General features: G+C 46.8%; 1 protein-coding gene and 2 long non-coding RNA genes across 4 annotated transcripts in view; 2 read left to right on the top strand and 1 right to left on the bottom strand.

The window, feature by feature from the left end:
- nat15 (N-acetyltransferase 15 (GCN5-related, putative)) overlaps positions 1-12,829 on the top strand; it is a 31,915-nt gene extending 19,086 nt beyond the window's left edge. Inside the window, exons 6-8 of one of the 2 annotated variants that reach the window (XM_052503548.1) lie at positions 2,311-2,424; positions 7,236-7,400; positions 12,528-12,829. In XM_052503548.1, the coding sequence (XP_052359508.1) occupies positions 2,311-2,424; positions 7,236-7,392 (271 nt within the window). In that variant the 3' untranslated portion in view covers positions 7,393-7,400; positions 12,528-12,829. Of the gene's footprint in view, positions 1-2,310; positions 2,470-7,235; positions 7,401-12,527 lie in introns of both variants that reach the window. The other variant, XM_052503547.1, reaches the window with a different exon arrangement.
- Positions 12,830-13,251: 422 nt separating this feature from the next.
- LOC127919741 (uncharacterized) lies at positions 13,252-15,827 on the bottom strand. Its single transcript, XR_008103945.1, has 4 exons — positions 14,858-15,827; positions 13,923-14,115; positions 13,585-13,777; positions 13,252-13,425 (listed from the first exon to the last, which is right to left on the bottom strand). It is a non-coding gene; the product is annotated as an uncharacterized LOC127919741 (long non-coding RNA).
- A 1,422-nt stretch (positions 15,828-17,249) lies between these two features.
- LOC127919740 (uncharacterized) lies at positions 17,250-18,312 on the top strand. The gene is made up of 2 exons (XR_008103944.1): positions 17,250-18,111; positions 18,170-18,312. It is a non-coding gene; the product is annotated as an uncharacterized LOC127919740 (long non-coding RNA).
- The last annotated feature ends 3,254 nt before the right edge of the window (positions 18,313-21,566 follow it).

Here is a 21,566-nt window from a genome sequence, read left to right as displayed (position 1 = left end):
GGGAAGTTTACTTACACCTTAGCCAAATACATTTAAACTCAGTTTTTCACAATTCTTGACATTTAATCCTAGTAAAAATTCCCTGTCTTAGGTCAGTTAGGATCACCACTTCATTTTAAGAAATTGAAATGTCAGAATAATAGTAGAAAGATTTTTTTTTTTTTTTAGCTTTTATTTCTTTCATCACATTCCCAGTGTATCAGAAGTTTACATACACTCAATTAGTATTTGGTAGCATTGCCTTTAAATTGTTTAACTTGGGTCAAATGTTTCGGGTAGCCTTCCACAAGCTTCCCACAATAAGTTGAGTGAATTTTGGCCCATTCCTCCTGACAGAGCTGGTGTAACTGAGTCAGGTTTGTAGGCCTCGTTGCTCTCACACACTTTTTCAGTTCTGCCCACAAATGTTCTATAGGATTGAGGTCAGGGCTTTGATGGCCACTCCAATACCTTGACTTTGTTGCCCTTAAGCCATTTTTCCACAACTTTGGAAGTATGCTTGGGGTCAATGTCCATTTGAAGACCCTAGATATAGCTACTGGGTGAATATGTGTTTTTAGATATAGCTACTGGGTGAATGTGTATTTTTAGATATAAATACTGGTTGTATATGTGTTTGTAGATATACAGTGGGGCAAAAAAGTATTTAGTCAGCCAACAATTGTGCAAGTTCTCCCACTTAAAAAGATGAGAGAGGCCTGTAATTTTCATCATAGGTACACTTCAACTATGACAGACAAAATTAGATTTTTTTTCCAGAAAATCACATTGTAGGATTTTTAATGAATTTATTTGCAAATTATGGTGGAAAATAAGTATTTGGTCACCTACAAACAAGCAAGATTTCTGGCTCTCATAGACCTGTAACTTCTTCTTTAAGAGGCTCCTCTGTCCTCCACTCGTTACCTGTATTAATGGCACCTGTTTGAACTTGTTATCAGTATAAAAGACACCTGTCCACAACCTCAAACAGTCACACTCCAAACTCCACTATGGCCAAGACCAAAGAGTTGTCAAAGGACACCAGAAACAAATTGTAGACCTGCACCAGGCTGGGAAGACTGAATCTGCAATAGGTAAGCAGCTTGGTTTGAAGAAATCAACTGTGGGAGCAATTATTAGGAAATGGAAGACATATAAGACCACTGATAATCTCCCTCGATCTGGGGCTCCACGCAAGACCTCACCCCTTGGGGTCAAAATGATCAGCAAAAATCCCAGAACCACACGGGAGGGGACCTAGTGAATGACCTGCAGAGAGCTGGGACCAAAGTAACAAAGCCTACCATCAGTAACACACTACGCCGCCAGGGACTCAAATCCTGCAGTGCCAGACGTGTCCCCCTGCTTAAGCCAGTACATGTCCAGGCCCGTCTGAAGTTTGCTAGAGAGCATTTGGATGATCCAGAAGAAGATTGGGAGAATGTCATATGGTCAGATGAAACCAAAATATAACTTTTTGGTAAAAACTCAACTCGTCGTGTTTGGAGGACAAAGAATGCTGAGTTGCATCCAAAGAACACCATACCTACTGTGAAGCATGGGGGTGGAAACATCATGCTTTGGGGCTGTTTTTCTGCAAAGGGACCAGGACGACTGATCCGTGTAAAGGAAAGAATGAATGGGGCCATGTAACGTGAGATTTTGAGTGAAAACCTCCTTCCATCAGCAAGAGCATTAAAGATGAAATGTGGCTGGGTCTTTCAGCATGACAATGATCCCAAACACACCGCCCGGGCAACGAAGGAGTGGCTTCGTAAGAATCTTTTCAAGGTCCTGGAGTGGCCTAGCCAGTCTCCAGATCTCAACCCCATAGAAAATATTTGGAGGGAGTTGAAAGTCCGTGTTGCCCAGCAACAGCCCCCAAACATCACTGCTCTAGAGGAGATCTGCATGGAGGAATGGGCCAAAATACCAGCAACAGTGTGTGAAAACCTTCTGAAGACTTACAGAAAACGTTTGACCTCTGTCATTGCCAACAAAGGGTATATAACAAAGTATTGAGATAAACATTTTCCACCATAATTTCCAAATAAATTATTATTATTATAAAAATTATAACAATTATTATTTATTATTATTTTTATAAATTCATTAAAAATCCTACAATGTGATTTTCTGGATTTTTTTTCTCGTTTTGTCTGTCATAATTGAAGTCTACCTACGATGAAAATTACAGGCCTCTCTCATCTTTTTAAGTGGGAGAACTTGCACAATTGGTGGCTGACTAAATACTTTTTTTGCCCCACTGTAGCGACTGGTTGTATATGTGTTTTAAAATGATGATCTAAAAGACATGAATCCCAACAGAGACTTCACGCAGCATCACTACCTACCTTACTACTACTCCATACGAGGGGTGCTGAAGGATGGGTTCACCTACGTACTGTACATCAACGGGGGGCATCCGCCCTGGACAGTCTTATATCCTTTACTACTGGGGGGGGGGCATCCGCCCTGGACAGTCTTATATCCTTTACTACTGGGGGCATCCGCCCTGGACAGTCTTATATCCTTTACTACTGGGGGCATCCGCCCTGGACAGTCTTATATCCTTTACTACTGGGGGGGGGGGATTGGTGGGGGGCATCCGCCCTGGACAGTCTTATATCCTTTACTGGGGGATTGGGGGGGCATCCGCCCTGGACAGTCTTATATCCTTTACTACTGGGGGTCTTATATCCTTTACTACTGGGGGGGCATCCGCCCTGGACAGTCTTATATCCTTTACTACTGGGGGCATCCGCCCTGGACAGTCTTATATCCTTTACTACTGGGGGGGGCATCCGCCCTGGACAGTCTTATATCCTTTACTACTGGGGGCATCCGCCCTGGACAGTCTTATATCCTTTACTACTGGGGGGGGCATCCGCCCTGGACAGTCTTATATCCTTTACTACTGGGGGGCATCCGCCCTGGACAGTCTTATATCCTTTACTACTGGGGGGGGCATCCGCCCTGGACAGTCTTATATCCTTTACTACTGGGGGCATCCGCCCTGGACAGTCTTATATCCTTTACTACTGGGGGGGTCTTATATCCTTTATCCGCCCTGGACAGTCTTATATCCTTTACTACTGGGGGGCCCTGGACATCCGCCTGGACAGTCTTATATCCTTTACTACTGGGGGCATCCGCCCTGGACAGTCTTATATCCTTTACTACTGGGGGGCATCCGCCCTGGAGTCTTATATCCTTTACTACTGGGGGGCATCCGCCCTGGACAGTCTTATATCCTTTACTACTGGGGGCATCCGCCCTGGGTCTTATATCCTTTACTACTGGGGGCATCCGCCCTGGACAGTCTTATATCCTTTACTACTGGGGGGGGATCCCGCCCTGGACAGTCTTATATCCTTTTACTACTGGGGGTGGGGGACATCCGCCCTGGACAGTCTTATATCCTTTACTACTGGGGGGGGATTGGTGGGGGGACTTATATCCTTGCATCCGCCCTGGACAGTCTTATATCCTTTACTACTGGGGGTCCGCCCTGGACAGTCTTATATCCTTTACTACTGGGGGGCATCCGCCCTGGACAGTCTTATATCCTTTACTACTGGGGGCATCCGCCCTGGATTGTAGTCTTATATCCTTTACTGACCATGTGGAGCTCCTGGCATCCGCCCTGGACAGTCTTATATCCTTTACTACTGGGGGGAAGATCCGCCCTGGACAGTCTTATATCCTTTACTACTGGGGGCATCCACTTCCTGGACAGTCTTATATCCTTTACTACTGGGGGCATCCGCCCTGGAAGTCTTATATCCTTTACTTTGGGGGCAAGGCATCCGCCCTGGACAGTCTTATATCCTTTACTACTGGCTACTGGGGGTGGGAAGTATCCGGGACAGTCTTATATCCTTTACTACTGGGGGGGGATCCGCCCTGGACAGTCTTATATCCTTTAAATGGGGGCATCCGCCCTGACAGTCTTATATCAGTTTTACTTCTGGGGGAAGTGGACAGTCTTATATCCTTTACTGGAGAATTGGGGGGCCAAGCAGGACAGTCTTATATCCTTTACTTGTCACTGGGGGGGGATCCGCCCTGGACAGTCTTATATCCTGTGAATTACTACTGGGACAGGCATCCGCCCTGGACAGTCTTATATCCTTTACTACTGGGGGCATCCTTTGGACAGTCTTATATCCTTTACTACTGGGGGCATCCGCCCTGGACAGTCTTATATCCTTTACTACTGGGGGCATCCGCCCTGGACAGTCTTATATCCTTTGACATACTGGGGGGCATCCGCCCTGGACAGTCTTATATCCTTTACTGTACTGGGGGACATCCGCCCTGGACAGTCTTATATCCTTTACTACTGGGGGGCATCTGTTGCCATGTAGTTGGACAGTCTTATATCCTTGACTACTGGGGGACATCCGCCCATGGACAGTCTTATATCCTTTACTACTCTGGGGTTGATCCGCCTGGACAGTCTTATATCCTTTACATAGTGGGGGCATCTGCCTGTTGACAGTCTTATATCTGGTACTGACATGTAGTTGACATCCGTCTGGTGTTGACAGTCTTATATCCTTTACTGACTGGCTACTGGGGGTGGGACATGTATCCGCCCTGGACAGTCTTATATCCTGGTGTACTGACAGTGGGGTTGACAAGTCTGTGTGATGTTGATGATTGTCTGGTTTGACATGGTTGTACAGGGGGACATGTAGTTGATGTCTGGGTGGGGTAGGAGTCTGAGTGTGTCCATGTGGAGCTCCTGATCTAACTTGTGTCACAGCAAGGGGTTGTGGGGACCTTTCGCAGTCAATATTTCTTTGTTTTTATATGTAATTTATATTTTTATTTCACTTTTTAAATGTCTGGTGTTGACATGTAGTTGACTCAGTGGTAAAATCATCCAAATGTAATGCCTATTTAGAAATGGAAGATGACATCAGTCTGTGAAGACTGTGACTCAGTCTGGTGTTGACATTCCTGGTTGACATAGTTGACTCAGTCTGGTGTTGACAGCAGGAAGTGGAGATTGACAGTGAGTTGAATTCAGTCTGGAATTGGAGATTTGAGTTGAAGTCTGGTGTTGACATGTAGTTGACTCATTGGTTGATTTGAATTGGAATTCAGTCTGGAGATTTGAGTTGACTCAGTCTGGTGTGGAGATTTGAGTTGACTCAGTCTGGTGTTGACATGTTGATTGAGTTGGAATTGACAGTAGTTGAAGTGGAGAATTGAATTGGAATTCAAGCAGGAAGTCTGGTGTTGAGTTTGAAGTCTGGAATTGACATGTAGTTGAAGTCTGGAGTTGAATTGAATTGGAATTCAAGCAGTTGACTCAGTCTGGTGAATGGAATTGCAGCTCTCTTTAAAAGTCTAATTATAAAAGAAAATCATTCTTGGAATTGGAATTGAATTGAACAGTCTGAGTCATTCTTGGTCTGTGTTTTCTGGTGACAGGGACATCTGGTGTTGATTCATGTAGTCTGCAGCCTTCACACAGTCTGTGCCTAATTGAATATATTATCAGTCTGGTAAATGTAACTTGTTGATCAGTCTGGTGTTGACATGTAGTTGATAGTCATAAAATCAACGTTTATTTGTCTCAGTCTGGTGTTGACCTTAGTTGACTCAGTCTGGTGTTGACATGTACTGTGACAATGCTTCTGGTGTTGACATGGCCCCAACCAGTCTGGTGCACATGTTTTTCAGTCTGGTAATAGATATATAGTTGTCTCAGTCTGTTGTTGACATGTAGTTGACTCAGTCTGTTGTTGACATGTAGTTGTCTCAGTCTGGTGTTGACATGTAGTTGACTCAGTCTGGTGTTGACATGTAGTTGACTCAGTCTGGTGTTGACATGTAGTTGACTCAGTCTGGTGTTGACATGTAGTTGACTCAGTCTGGTGTTGACATGTAGTTGACTCAGTCTGGTGTTGACATGTAGTTGACTCAGTCTGGTGTTGACATGTAGTTGACTCAGTCTGGTGTTGACATGTAGTTGACTCAGTCTGTTGTTGACTCAGTCTGGTGTTGACATGTAGTTGACTCAGTCTGGTGTTGACATGTAGTTGACTCAGTCTGGTGTTGACATGTAGTTGACTCAGTCTGGTGTTGACATGTAGTTGACTCAGTCTGGTGTTGACATGTAGTTGACTCAGTCTGGTGTTGACATGTAGTTGACTCAGTCTGGTGTTGACATGTAGTTGACTCAGTCTGGTGTTGACATGTAGTTGACTCAGTCTGGTGTTGACATGTAGTTGACTCAGTCTGGTGTTGACATGTAGTTGACTCAGTCTGGTGTTGACATGTAGTTGACTCAGTCTGGTGTTGACATGTAGTTGACTCAGTCTGTTTGACATGTAGTTGTCTCAGTCTGGTGTTGACATGTAGTTGACTCAGTCTGGTGTTGACATGTAGTTGTCTCAGTCTGGTGTTGACATGTAGTTGACTCAGTCTGGTGTTGACATGTAGTTGACTCAGTCTGGTGTTGACATGTAGTTGACTCAGTCTGGTGTTGACATGTAGTTGTCATGTAGTTGACTCAGTCTGGTGTTGACATGTAGTTGACTCAGTCTGGTGTTGACATGTAGTTGACTCAGTCTGGTGTTGACATGTAGTTGACTCAGTCTGGTGTTGACATGTAGTTGACTCAGTCTGGTGTTGACATGTAGTTGTCTCAGTCTGGTGTTGACATGTAGTTGTCTCAGTCTGGTGTTGACATGTAGTTGACTCAGTCTGGTGTTGACATGTAGTTGACTCAGTCTGGTGTTGACATGTAGTTGTCTCAGTCTGGTGTTGACATGTAGTTGACTCAGTCTGGTGTTGACATGTAGTTGACTCAGTCTGGTGTTGACATGTAGTTGACTCAGTCTGGTGTTGACATGTAGTTGACTCAGTCTGGTGTTGACATGTAGTTGACTCAGTCTGGTGTTGACATGTAGTTGTCTCAGTCTGGTGTTGACATGTAGTTGACTCAGTCTGGTGTTGACATGTAGTTGACTCAGTCTGGTGTTGACATGTAGTTGACTCAGTCTGGTGTTGACATGTAGTTGACTCAGTCTGGTGTTGACATGTAGTTGACTCAGTCTGGTGTTGACATGTAGTTGACTCAGTCTGGTGTTGACATGTAGTTGACTCAGTCTGTTGTTGACATGTAGTTGACTCAGTCTGTTGTTGACTCAGTCTGTTGTTGACATGTAGTTGTTTGTGTAATTGATCCTAACCTTGCTACATAAATCCTATATTCCTTGACGGTCCTCTTGCACTGACTACATCCAACACATTGGCTCGGCCCTGGCCAGCCTCAGTCCCTGTTCGATCCCCCAGAGACTCTACAGACAGGCCCAGTCTCTGCTCCGCAGCCTGATCCCCTGGTCCGGCATCGCATCCAAGACTGGGATCCAGTACAGCAGGACCATGTGACAGTACAGGTGTGTATTAGGGAGACGGGGGGGGGATCCAGTACAGTAGGACCATGTGACAGTACAGGTGTGTATTAGGGAGAGGGGGGGGATCCAGTACAGGGACCATGTGACAGTACAGGTGTGTATTAGGGAGTTGATCCAGTCTGGTGTTGACAGGACCATGTGACAGTCAGGTGTGTATTAGGGGGGGGGGATCCAGTACAGCAGGACCATGTGACAGTACAGGTGTGTATTAGGGAGAGGGGGGGATCCAGTACAGTAGGACCATGTGACAGTACAGGTGTGTATTAGGGAGGGGGGGGGATCCAGTGTATTAGGGACAGTACAGGACCATGTGACAGTACAGGTGTGTATGTATTAGGGAGTCCATGGGGGGTGTGTATTGAGAGGGGGATCCAGTACAGTAGGACCATGTGACAGTACAGGTGTGTATTAGGAGAGGGGGGGGTATCCAGTACAGCAGGACCATGTGACAGTACAGGTGTGTATTAGGGAGAGGGGGGGGGATCCAGTACAGCAGGACCATGTGACAGTACAGGTGTGTATTAGGGAGAGGGGGGTCCAGTACAGTAGGACCATGTGACAGTACAGGTGTGTATGTGTATTGGAGAGGGGGGGGATCCAGTACAGTAGGACCATGTGACAGTACAGGTGTGTATTAGGGAGAGGGGGGGGATCCAGTACAGCAGGACCATGTGACAGTACAGGTGTGTATTAGGGAGAGGGGGGTCCAGTACAGCAGGACCATGTGACAGTACAGGTGTGTATTAGGGAGGGGGGATCCAGTACAGCAGGACCATGTGACAGTACAGGTGTGTATTAGGGAGGGGGGGGTCCAGTACAGTAGGACCATGTGACAGTACAGGTGTGTATTAGGGAGAGGGGGGATCCAGTACAGCAGGACCATGTGACAGTACAGGTGTGTATTAGGGAGAGGGGGGACCATGTGATCCAGTACAGCAGGACCATGTGACAGTACAGGTGTGTATTAGGAGGGGGGATCCAGTACAGCAGGACCATGTGACAGTACAGGTGTGTATTAGGAGAGGGGGGATCCAGTACAGCAGGACCATGTGACAGTACAGGTGTGTATTAGGGAGAGGGGGGGTATCCAGTACAGCAGGACCATGTGACAGTACAGGTGTGTATTAGGGAGAGGGGGGATCCAGTACAGCAGGACCATGTGACAGTACAGGTGTGTATTAGGGAGAGGGGGATCCAGGGGACCATGTGACAGTACAGGTGTGTATTAGGACAGTAGGACCATGTGTGACAGTACAGGTGTGTATTAGGGAGAGGGGGGGATCCAGTACAGTAGGACCATGTGACAGTACAGGTGTGTATTAGGGAGAGGGGGGATCCAGTACAGCAGGACCATGTGACAGTACAGGTGTGTATTAGGGAGAGGGGGGATCCAGTACAGTAGGACCATGTGACAGTACAGGTGTGTATTAGGGAGAGGGAGGGGGGGATCCAGTACAGTAGGACCATGTGACAGTACAGGTGTGTATTAGGGAGAGGGAGGGGGGTATCCAGTACAGCAGGACCATGTGACAGTACAGGTGTGTATTAGGGAGAGGGAGGGGGGTATCCAGTACAGCAGGACCATGTGACAGTACAGGTGTGTATTAGGGAGAGGGGGGATCCAGTACAGTAGGACCATGTGACAGTACAGGTGTGTATTAGGGAGAGGGGGGGATCCAGTACAGTAGGACCATGTGACAGTACAGGTGTGTATTAGGGAGAGGGGGGATCCAGTACAGTAGGACCATGTGACAGTACAGGTGTGTATTAGGGAGAGAGGGGGGGGGGGATCCAGTACAGTAGGACCATGTGACAGTACAGGTGTGTATTAGGGAGGGGGGGGGGGGATCCAGTACAGTAGGACCATGTGACAGTACAGGTGTGTATTAGGGAGATGGACAGGGTGTGTATTAGGGAGGGGGGGGGGATCCAGTACAGCAGGACCATGTGACAGTACAGGTGTGTATTAGGGACAGTACAGGTGTGTATTAGGGGGGGGGGGTCCAGTACAGTAGGACCATGTGACAGTACAGGTGTGTATTAGGGAGAGGGGGGTGTGTATCCAGTACAGTAGGACCATGTGACATGTGACAGTACAGGTGTGTATTAGGGAGGGGGGGGGATCCAGTACAGTAGGACCATGTGACAGTACAGGTGTGTATTAGGGAGGGGGGGATCCAGTACAGTAGGACCATGTGACAGTACAGGTGTGTATTAGGGAGGGGGGGGATCCAGTACAGCAGGACCATGTGACAGTACAGGTGTGTATTAGGGAGTGAGGGGGGGATTCAGTACAGCAGGACCATGTGACAGTACAGGTGTGTATTAGGGAGAGGGGGGGGATCCAGTACAGTAGGACCATGTGACAGTACAGGTGTGTATTAGGGAGAGGGAGGGGGGACCATCAGTACAGTGTGTAGGACCATGTGACAGTACAGGTGTGTATTAGGGAGGGGGGGGGGGATCCAGTACAGCAGGACCATGTGACAGTACAGGTGTGTATTAGGGAGAGGGGGGGTGATCCAGTACAGCAGGACCATGTGACAGTACAGGTGTGTATTAGGGAGAGGGGGGGGGGATCCAGTACAGTAGGACCATGTGACAGTACAGGTGTGTATTAGGGAGGGGGGATCCAGTACAGCAGGACCATGTGACAGTACAGGTGTGTATTAGGGAGAGGGGATCCAGTACAGTAGGACCATGGACAGGGTGGGGGGGATCCAGTACAGTAGGACCATGTGACAGTACAGGTGTGTATTAGGGAGAGGGGGATCCAGTACAGTAGGACCATGTGACAGTACAGGTGTGTATTAGGGAGAGAGGGGGGGATCCAGTACAGTAGGACCATGTGACAGTACAGGTGTGTATTAGGGGAGGGGTGTGTATCCAGTACAGTAGGACCATGTGACAGTACAGGTGTGTATTAGGGAGAGGGGGGATCCAGTACAGTAGGACCATGTGACAGTACAGGTGTGTATTAGGGAGGGGGGGGATCCAGTACAGTAGGACCATGTGACAGTACAGGTGTGTATTAGGGAGGGGGGGATCCAGTACAGTAGGACCATGTGACAGTACAGGTGTGTATTAGGGAGAGGGGGGGGTAGGATCCAGTACAGTACAGGACCATGTGACAGTACAGGTGTGTATTAGGGAGGGGGGATCCAGTACAGTAGGACCATGTGACAGTACAGGTGTGTATCAGGGAGGGGGGATCCAGTACAGTAGGACCATGTGACAGTACAGGTGTGTATTTGGGAGGGGGGGGGGGTCCAGTACAGTAGGACCATGTGACAGTACAGGTGTGTATTTGGGAGAGGGGGGATCCAGTACAGTAGGACCATGTGACAGTACAGGTGTGTATTAGGGAGAGGGGGGATCCAGTACAGTAGGACCATGTGACAGTACAGGTGTGTATTAGGGAGAGGGAGGGGTGTGTATTAGGGGGGGGGGATCCAGTACAGTAGGACCATGTGACAGTACAGGTGTGTATTTGGGAGGGGGGGGATCCAGTACAGTAGGACCATGTGACAGTACAGGTGTGTATTAGGGAGAGGGGGGGGGATCCAGTACAGTAGGACCATGTGACAGTACAGGTGTGTATTAGGGAGAGGGGGGGGGGGATCCAGTACAGTAGGACCATGTGACAGTACAGGTGTGTATTAGGGAGGGGGGATCCAGTACAGTAGGACCATGTGACAGTACAGGTGTGTATTAGGGAGAGGGGGGGGGGATCCAGTACAGCAGGACCATGTGACAGTACAGGTGTGTATTAGGGAGGGGGGGGGGATCCAGTACAGTAGGACCATGTGACAGTACAGGTGTGTATTAGGGAGAGGGGGTATCCAGTACAGCAGGACCATGTGACAGTACAGGTGTGTATTAGGGAGGGGGGGGGGATCCAGTACAGTAGGACCATGTGACAGTACAGGTGTGTATTAGGGAGAGGGGGGGTATCCAGTACAGCAGGACCATGTGACAGTACAGGTGTGTATTAGGGAGGGGGGGGGATCCAGTACAGTAGGACCATGTGACAGTACAGGTGTGTATTAGGAAGGGGGGGGTATCCAGTACAGTAGGACCATGTGACAGTACAGGTGTGTATTAGGGAGAGGGGGGTATCCAGTACAGTAGGACCATGTGACAGTACAGGTGTGTATTTGGGAGGGGGGGGTGATCCAGGTGTGTATTAGTACAGTAGGACCATGTGACAGTACAGGTGTGTATTTGGGAGAGGGGGGGGTGGTATCCAGTACAGCAGGACCATGTGACAGTACAGGTGTGACAGTATTAGGGAGAGGGGGGGGGATCCAGTACAGCAGGACCATGTGACAGTACAGGTGTGTATTAGGGAGGGGGGGATCCAGTACAGCAGGACCATGTGACAGTACAGGTGTGTATTAGGGAGAGGGGGGGATCCAGTACAGCAGGACCATGTGACAGTACAGGTGTGTATTAGGGAGAGGGGGGGATCCAGTACAGTAGGACCATGTGACAGTACAGGTGTGTATTTGGGAGGGGGGATCCAGTACAGTAGGACCATGTGACAGTACAGGTGTGTATTTGGGAGGGGGGTGACAGTCCAGTGTGTAGTAGGACCATGTGACAGTACAGGTGTGTATTAGGGAGAGGGGGGGATCCAGTACAGCAGGACCATGTGACAGTACAGGTGTGTATTAGGGAGAGGGAGGGGGTTTGTATTAGGGTGGGGGGATCCAGTACAGTAGGACCATGTGACAGTACAGGTGTGTATTAGGGAGAGGGGGGTACACTATGTGTTGTTGTTTGACTTTCATTTAACTCAATACTCTCTCACTCCTTCTCTCCCCTCTCTGTTTCTCTGTCTCTCTCTCCCCTCTCTCCCTCTCTCTCCCGCCTCTCACCTTCTTTTCTCTCCCCTCTCTGTTTATCTCTGTCTCTCTCTCCCCTCTCTCCCTCTCTCTCCCGCCTCTCTCCTTCTCTCCCCTCTCTGTTTATCTCTGTCTCTCTTCCCCCTCTCTGTTTATCTCTGTCTCTCTTCCCCCTCTCTGTTTATCTCTGTCTCTCTGTCTCTCACCTTCTTTTCTCTCCCCATTTCTGGTTTTCTTCATGGTCTTCCCCTGTGTTCTTCAGGACCGTCTGACCTCATCTGACCCACCACCACTCGGAACCCTGGAAAGACTGAGGGCTGAGACCCCCCAAACACCAACCAAGACACCCAGCCACTAAGCCCAGACCCTACAAACCAAGCCACCCAGCCCACCATACCAAGCCACCCAGCCCAGCCCACCAAACCAAGCCACCCAGCCCACCAAACCAAGCCACCCAGCCCACTAAACCAAGCCGCCCAAGCCACCCACCACACCAAGCCGCCCAAGCCACCCACCACACCAAGCCGCCCAAGCCACCCACCACACCAAGCCGCCCACCAACCCACCCACCCAGCCACCCACACACCAAGCCAACCAGCCCACCAAACCAAGCCTCCCAGCAAGCTACACACCAAGCGTCTCGTCTCACCCTAGCTGTCCTATCCTGTCCTACAGCTCATATAGAGACAATGTATTATAACTGTACATTACATATATCCTCTAATATATAAATACATATATACTGTATATATATATATATATATACCCTGTCAGTAGCTGCCCTCCACTCTACTGTCTGAGCCAGTGGTGTAGTGGAGGGTCAACACATGCAGACGCTGTTCACCTTCTCTTTACTATCGGGGGAAAATGCATTGAAATATAGGGATTGAATGTTACCTTTTTCACTGGAATGGTGTGGACTGGGTTACGATTCAGTAGGATTGGGTTCAACTCTGGTTTCAACTGGACTGGGTTACGATTCAGTAGGATTGGGTTCAACTCTGGTTTCAACTGGACTGGGTTACGATTCAGTAGGATTGGGATCAACTCTGGTTTCAACTGGACTGGGTTACGATTCAGTAGGATTGGGTTCAACTCTGGTTTCAACTGGACTGGGTTACGATTCAGTAGGATTGGGATCAACTCTGGTTTCAACTGGACTGGGTTACGATTCAGTAGGATTGGGTTCAACTCTGGTTTCAACTGGACAACTGGGGTTGGACGATTCAGTAGGGGATCATTGGGTTCAACTCTGGTTTCAACTGGACAACTGGGTTACGATTCAGTAGGATTGGGATCAACTCTGGTTTCAACTGGACTGGGGTTACGATTCAGTAGGATTGGGTTCAACTCTGGTTTCAACTGGACTGGGTTACGATTCAGTAGGATTGGGATCAACTCTGGTTTCAACTGGACTGGGGTTACGATTCAGTAGGATTGGGTTCAACTCTGGTTTCAACTGGACTGGGTTACGATTCAGTAGGATTGGGATCAACTCTGGTTTCAACTGGACTGGGTTACGATTCAGTAGGATTGGGTTCAACTCTGGTTTCAACTGGACTGGGTTACGATTCAGTAGGATTGGGTTCAACTCTGGTTTCAACTGGACTGGGTTACGATTCAGTAGGATTGGGATCAACTCTGGTTTCAACTGGACTGGGGTTACGATTCAGTAGGATTGGGTTCAACTCTGGTTTCAACTGGACTGGGTTACGATTCAGTAGGATTGGGTTCAACTCTGGTTTCAACTGGACTGGGGTTACGATTCAGTAGGATTGGGTTCAACTCTGGTTTCAACTGGACTGGGTTACGATTCAGTAGGATTGGGATCAACTCTGGTTTCAACTGGACTGGGATACGATTCAACTGTTTCAGTAGGATTGATTGGTTTCAACTGGACTAGTAGGATTGGGATCAACTCTGGTTTCAACTGGACTGATTGGGATCAACTCTGGTTTCAACTGGACTGGGTTACGATTCAGTAGGATTGGGATCAACTCTGGTTTCAACTGGACTGGGTTACGATTCAGTAGGATTGGGTTCAACTCTGGTTTCAACTGGACTGGGTTACGATTCAGTAGGATTGGGATCAACTCTGGTTTCAACTGGACTGGGTTACGATTCAGTAGGATTGGGATCAACTCTGGTTTCAACTGGACTGGGTTACGATTCAGTAGGATTGGGATCAACTCTGGTTTCAACTGGACTGGGTTACGATTCAGTAGGATTGGGATCAACTCTGGTTTCAACTGGACTGGGTTACGATTCAGTAGGATTGGGATCAACTCTGGTTTCAACTGGACTGGGTTACGATTCAGTAGGATTGGGATCAACTCTGGTTTCAACTGGACTGGGTTACGATTCAGTAGGATTGGGATCGACTCTGGGTTCAACTGGACTGGGTTACGATTCAGTAAGATTGGGATCAACTCTGGGTTCAACTGGACTGGGTTACGATTCAGTAAGATTGGGATCAACTCTGGGTTCAACTGGACCGGGGTTACGATTCAGTAAGATTGGGATCAACTCTGGGTTCAACTGGACTGGGTTACGATTCAGTAAGATTGGGATCAACTCTGGGTTCAACTGGACCGGGGTTACGATTCAGTAGGATTGGGATCAACTCTGGGTTCAACTGGACCGGGGTTACGATTCAGTAGGATTGGGTTCAGTAGGATTGGGTTCAACTCTGGTTTCAACTGGACTGGGTTACGATTCAGTAGGATTGGGATCAACTCTGGTTTCAACTGGACTGGGGTTACGATTCAGTAGGATTGGGATCAACTCTGGTTTCAACTGGACTGGGTTACGATTCAGTAAGATTGGGATCAACTCTGGTTTCAACTGGACTGGGGTTACGATTCAGTAGGATTGGGTTCAACTCTGGTTTCAACTGGACTGGGTTACGATTCAGTAGGATTGGGTTCAACTCTGGTTTCAACTGGACTGGGTTACGATTCAGTAAGATTGGGATCAACTCTGGGTTCAACTAGACCGGGGTGAGATTTAGTAGGATTGGGGTCAACTCTGTTTTCAGTTCAGACCATTTGAAATGCTACTTGTCAATAGTCAGAATCTAAATAGAAAAATAATTTGTTATTTCAATACAATCATTGAAATCCTGAATCCTGAGTTGAGGTCAGCACTCACATGTTCACACACATCTTCCAGTGACATCAACATATGATCTACACAGAAGTCTACTTTTAAGTGTGCACAGAGGTCTCAAGGACTAGGATTCCTCCCAGACTGACTTTCGGTTCACTTTGGGTCTGATTCAGACTTGAGATAAGTTGACTTACAGTAAATCGTTTGTTTTTGTTTTACTGAAGTCCACGTTTAGTAAAACTCAAGTCTGAATTGTGACCTTCCTGACCTAATTTTGACCTGAAATGGGTTTTGATCCGAAACCCTGCTGTCTGTCTGTCCCCCTTCAGGGCTGTCTGTCATTCTGCTGCTCACGTAGACAACCAGACAGTCTGGTTTTAATCCAGATGTTTAACATAGCTGACATTAGATTTGTATGTCTGCCTGTTTGTATTTAAGAGATTAAAAAATATAACATGGTAGAAGTTGCTCTCTCTGTGAGATTCCACCAATAACCCAAATATATATGTGTGGGTGTGTCTAGTCAAATGTAATGCACTATATAGGGAATAGGGTGCTATTTGGGACTTTGCCAAGGTGTAGTTACGACCGTTTCTAGATAATGTTTTAAAGAGGAGCACTGTGTGTTCAGGGTTACAGAAGTCCTCTATCTTTCCCAACACTCCCAAAGTTTTACAGAAGTCCTCTATCTTTCCCAACACTCCCAAAGTTTTACAGAAGTCCTCTATCTTTCCCAACACTCCCAAAGTTTTACAGAAGTCCTCTATCTTTCCCAACACTCCCAAAGTTTTACAGAAGTCCTCTATCTTTCCCAACACTCCCAAAGTTTTACAGAAGTCCTCTATCTTTCCCAACACTCCCAAAGTTTTACAGAAGTCCTCTATCTTTCCCAACACTCCCAAAGTTTTCCAGAAATCCCGGTTGGACGATTCCTGGAATGGCGATCGGATAAGCAGGAAATACGGGAATCGTCCAACTAGGATAGTTAAATACCATGGAACTTTGAGAAGGTTTACAGAGTTTTTGCAACGCTACTAGGTGTCTAGATAACATCTTTAAACAGGAGGGTGTATTGAGATAATGCTGTAGTGTTGATGGCACCGGTTAACTGACCAGTCTGATTTTAGAAGAAACGACTCAGTCTGGACACAGATCCAGTTAACTGACCAGTCTGATTTTAGAAGAAACAACTCACTCTGGACACAGATCCAGTTAACTGACCATCCGGTTAACTGACCATCCGGTTAACTGACCATCCGGTTAACTAACCAGTCTGATTTTAGAAGAAACAACTCAGTCTGGACACAGATCCAGTTAACTGACCATCCAGTTAACTGACCAGTCTGATTTTAGAAGAAACGACTGTCTGGACACAGATCCAGTTAACTGACCATCCGGTTAACTGACCAGTCTGATTTTAGAAGAAACATCTCACTCAGGACACAGATGCTAAATTGAGATGTATTCTCATCAATAGCAGCATTAGAGCCACGTTTTTATAGTGCAAAAGCAATGTGCAAAAAATGTACGGTTAAACTTGTTAAAATCTGGAAATTGGATTTCATTTAAAACTTTTCTTCAACAATAAGTGTTTATAAAGAGACGTCTGTTAAGGCATCGCTCAGTTTACTGACCTCTAGTGAGGCAATCGCCTCTTTTATAACGCGTATTGTTGAAGAAAAGTTTTCAAATTAAATCTCACTGCGAGATTCAGGTTTACTGTCATTTTTTTCCCAATTTTGCACAATGTTTTTTTTTTTTTGCGCTATGAAAATAGGAACCGTTTGTCAGGGTCTGGGAACCTTCCCCTGGTTGATCAGAGTGGGTCTCGTAGGAACCTCTCCCCAAACGGCACCCAGTTGATGTTGAAAAATGGAAACAGAGTGGGTCCCGTAGAAACTGTCTGAACCCCAAACGGCACCCAGTTCAGGGTCTGGGAACCTCCCCTGTTGATGTTGATGAAATGGAACAGAGTGGGTCCCGTAGAAACTGTCTGAACCCCAAACGGCACCCAGTTCCCGAATTAGTTCACTACTTTTGACCACAAACCAATGTCAACAGGTAATGCGCTTAAACAGGGAATAGGGTGTCATTTGGGATTGAGACACTATTGTTCAACTGAAAATATAATTTGATCAGGAGGTGTTTTAAATGTTTTTATTTTTATCACGTTTGTGTCTTAAGAGTCAGTGTGAGTTTGTCCCAAATGGCACCCTATTCCCTATGCAGTGCACTACTACAGTAACCACAGAGGGTTTAGCCAATCAGGGCTCTGGTTAAAAGTAGTGCACTACTACAGTAACCACAGAGGGTTTAGCCAATCAGGGCTCTGGTTGAAAGTAGTGCACTACTACAGTAACCACAGAGGGTTTAGCCAACCAGAGCTCTGGTTAAAAGTAGTGAACTACTACAGTAACCACAGAGGGTTTAGCCAATCAGGGCTCTGGTTAAAAGTAGTGCACTACTACAGTAACCACAGAGGGTTTAGCCAATCAGGGCTCTGGTTGAAAGTAGTGCACTACTACAGTAACCACAGAGGGTTTAGCCAATCAGAGCTCTGGTTAAAAGTAGTGAACTACTACAGTAACCACAGAGGGTTTAGCCAATCAGGGCTCTGGTTAAAAGTAGTGCACTATATAGGGAATAGGGCTCCATTTGGTGAGTAGTTCATCTGGTTGTAGGTAGTGTACTACATAGGGAATAGGGCTCCATTTGGTGAGTAGTTCATCTGGTTGTAGGTAGTGTACTACTATAGGGAATAGGGCTCCATTTGGTGAGTAGTTCATCTGGTTGTAGGTAGTGTACTACATAGGGAATAGGGCTCCATTTGGTGAGTAGTTCATCTGGTTGTAGGTAGTGTAAATACAAAATATATAAAGTCCTTTTTTTCCCCCACAGCAGAAGAATTACTGTTTTAAAAAATAAAACTTGCATCTTGAGCTGCTTCTCTATGTAATATATATTTAAAATGTTGTGCTCATGTCCTTCTGTTGATGTGTTGTCTTCTATGTGGACAGGGACAGGAAAGAGACCTTTTACATTTACATTTAAGTCATTTAGCAGACGCTCTTATCCAGAGCGACTTACAGATTGGTGCATTCACCTTATGACATCCAGTGGAACAGTCACTTTACAATAGTGCATCTAAATCTTTTAAGGGGGTGAGAAGGATTACTTTATCCTATCCTAGGTATTCCTTGAAGAGGTGGGGTTTCAGGTGTCTCCGGAAGGGGGTGAGAAGGATTACTTATCCTGTTTGTAGGTATTCCTTGCCTTCTGTTTTCAGGTGTCTCCGGAATAGAAGGATTACTTATCCTGTCCTAGTTTCTGATTTGAGGTGGGGTTTCAGGTGTCTCTGGAAGGTGGGGAATGAGAAAATTACTTTATCCTATCCTAAGTATTCCTTAAAGAGGTGGGGTTTCTGTCTCTGGAAGGGGGTGAGAAGGAACTTTAACAGTATCCTAGGTATTCCTGAAAGAGGTGGGGTTTCAGGTGTCTCTGGAAGGGGGGTGAGAATTACTTTATCCTATCCTAGGTATTCCTTAAAGATGTGGGGTTTCATTCTCCGGAAGGAAATAGAAGGATTACTTTATCTATCCTAGGTATTCCTTAAAGAGGTGGGGTTTCAGGTGTCTCCGGAAGGGGGGTGAGAAGGATTACTTATCCTATCCTAGGTATTCCTTGAAGAGGTGGGGTTTCAGGTGTCTCTGGAAGGGGGGTGAGAAGGATTACTTATCCTAACCTAGGTATTCCTTAAAGAGGTGGGGTTTCAGGTGTCTCTGGAAGGGGGGAGAAGGATTACTTATCCTATCCTAGGTATTCCTTAAAGAGGTGGGGTACCAGGGTCTCTGGAAGGGGGAGAAGGATTACTTATCCTATCCTGGTATTCCTTAAAGAGGTGGGGTTTCAAAATCTCTGGAAGGGGGGTGAGAAGGATTACTTATCCTATCCTAGGTATTCCTTAAAGAGGTGGGGTTTCAGGTTACCAAGGTGGGGGTGAGAAGGATTACTTATCCTATCCTAGGTATTCCTTAAAGAGGTGGGGTTTCAGGGTCTCCGGGGGGGGTCAGAAGGATTACTTTCCTATCCTAGGTATTCCTTAAAGAGGTGGGGTTTCAGGTGTCTCTGGAAGGGGGGAGAAGGATTACTTATCCTATCCTAGGTATTCCTTAAAGAGGTGGGGTTTCAGGTGTCTCTGGAAGGGGGGAGAAGGATTACTTTTCCTATCCTAGGTATTCCTTAAAGAGGTGGGGTTTCAGGTGTTCTCTGGAAGGGGGGGGGTCAGAAGGATTACTTTTCCTATCCTAGGTATTCCTTAAAGAGGTTTTCAGGTGTCTCCGGAAGGGGGGGGTGAAAGGATTACTTATCCTATCCTAGGTATTCCTTAAAGAGGTGGGGTTTCAGGTGTCTCTGGGGGGGGGGAGAAGGATTACTTATCCTATCCTAGGTAAGAGGTTAAAGAGGTGGGGTTTCACTGTCTCTGGAAGGTTACCAGGGGGAGAAGGATTACTTATCCTATCCTAGGTATTCCTTAAAGAGGTGGGGTTTCAGGTTCTCTGGAAGGGGGGGGTCAGAAGGATTACTTATCCTATCCTGGTATTCCTTAAAGAGGTGGGGTTTCAGGTGTCTCTGGAAGGTTACCAGGGGTGAGAAGGATTACTTATCCTATCCTAGGTATTCCTTAAAGAGGTGGGGTTTCAGGTGTCTCTGGAAGGGGGGGTGAGAAGGATTACTTATCTATCCTAGGTATTCCTTAAAGAGGTTTTCAGGTGTCTCCGGAAGGGGGGAGAAGGATTACTTATCCTATCCTAGGTATTCCTTAAAGAGGTTTTCAGGTGTCTCTGGAAGGGGGGAGAAGGATTACTTATCTATCCTAGGTATTCCTTAAAGAGGTTTTCAGGTGTCTCTGGAAGGGGGAAAGGATTACTTATCCTATCCTAGGTATTCCTTAAAGAGGTTTTCAGGGTCTCCGGTTGGGGAGAAGGATTACTTATCCTATCCTAGGTATTCCTTAAAGAGGTGGGGTTTCAGGTGTCTCTGGAAGGGGGGGAGAAGGAACTTATCCTATCCTAGGTATTCCTGTTAGAGGTGGGGTTTCAGGGGTTGGGGGTCAAAGGATTACTTTTCTATCCTAGGTATTCCTTAAAGGGTTTGATTTTCAGGTGTATCTGGTTAAGGGGGGAGAAGGATTCACTTTTCCTATCCTAGGTATTCCTTAAAGAGGTGGGGTTTCAGGTGTCTCTGGAATCAGAAGGATTACTTATCCTATCCTAGGTTTCCTTAAGGAGGTGGGGTTTCAGGTGTCTCCGGAAGGGGGGAGAGAAGGATTACTTATCTATCAGGTAAGAGGTTACCAGGGTCTCTGGAAGGGGGGGGTGAAAATCACTTTTCTATCAGTATTCCTTAAAGAGGGTTGGGGTTTCAGGTGTCTCTGGTAAGAGGGGGGAGAAAAATTACTTTTCCTATCCTAGGTATTCCTTAAAGAGGTTTTCAGGTGTCTCTGGAAGGGGGGAGAAGGAAAATCCTATCCTAGGTATTCCAGTTAAAGAGGTGTTTCAGGTGTCTCTGGAAGGGGGGAGAAGGATTAACTTATCCTGGTTTCCTTAAAGAGGTGGGGTTTCAGGTGTCTCTGGAAAAGGATTACTTTTCCTATCCTATATTCCTTAAAGAGGTGGGGTTTCAGGTGTCTCTGGAAGGGGGGAGAAGGATTACTTTCCTATCCTAGGTATTCCTTAAAGAGGTGGGGTTTCAGGTTCTCTGGAAGGGGGAGAAGGATTACTTTCCTTCCTAGGTATTCCTTAAAGAGGTGGGGTTTCAGGTGTCTCACCTGGAATCAGAAGGATTACTTATCCTATCCTAGGTATTCCTTAAAGAGGTGGGGTTTCAGGTGTCTCTGGAAGGGGGGAGAAGGATTACTTATTCCTATCCTAGGTATTCCTTAAAGAGGTGGGGTTTCAGGTGTCTCTGGAAGGGGGGAGAAGGATTACTTATCCTATCCTAGGTATTCCTTAAAGAGGTGGGGTTTCAGGTGTCTCTGGAAGGAAACCTGTTACTATCCTATCCTAGGTATTTTAAAGAGGTGGGGTTTCAGGTGTCTCTGTTCTGGGGAGAAGGATTACTATCCTATCCTGGTATTCCTTAAAGAGGTGGGGTTTCAGGTGTCTCTGGAAGGGGTTTGAAGGATTACTTATCA

Source organism: Oncorhynchus keta, unplaced genomic scaffold, assembly GCF_023373465.1.
Source record: "Oncorhynchus keta strain PuntledgeMale-10-30-2019 unplaced genomic scaffold, Oket_V2 Un_contig_17448_pilon_pilon, whole genome shotgun sequence".
NCBI classification, from domain to species: Eukaryota; Metazoa; Chordata; class Actinopteri; order Salmoniformes; family Salmonidae; genus Oncorhynchus; species Oncorhynchus keta.
Note: the sequence above shows the minus strand (reverse complement) of the source record. Positions and strands in the feature narration are given on the sequence as shown.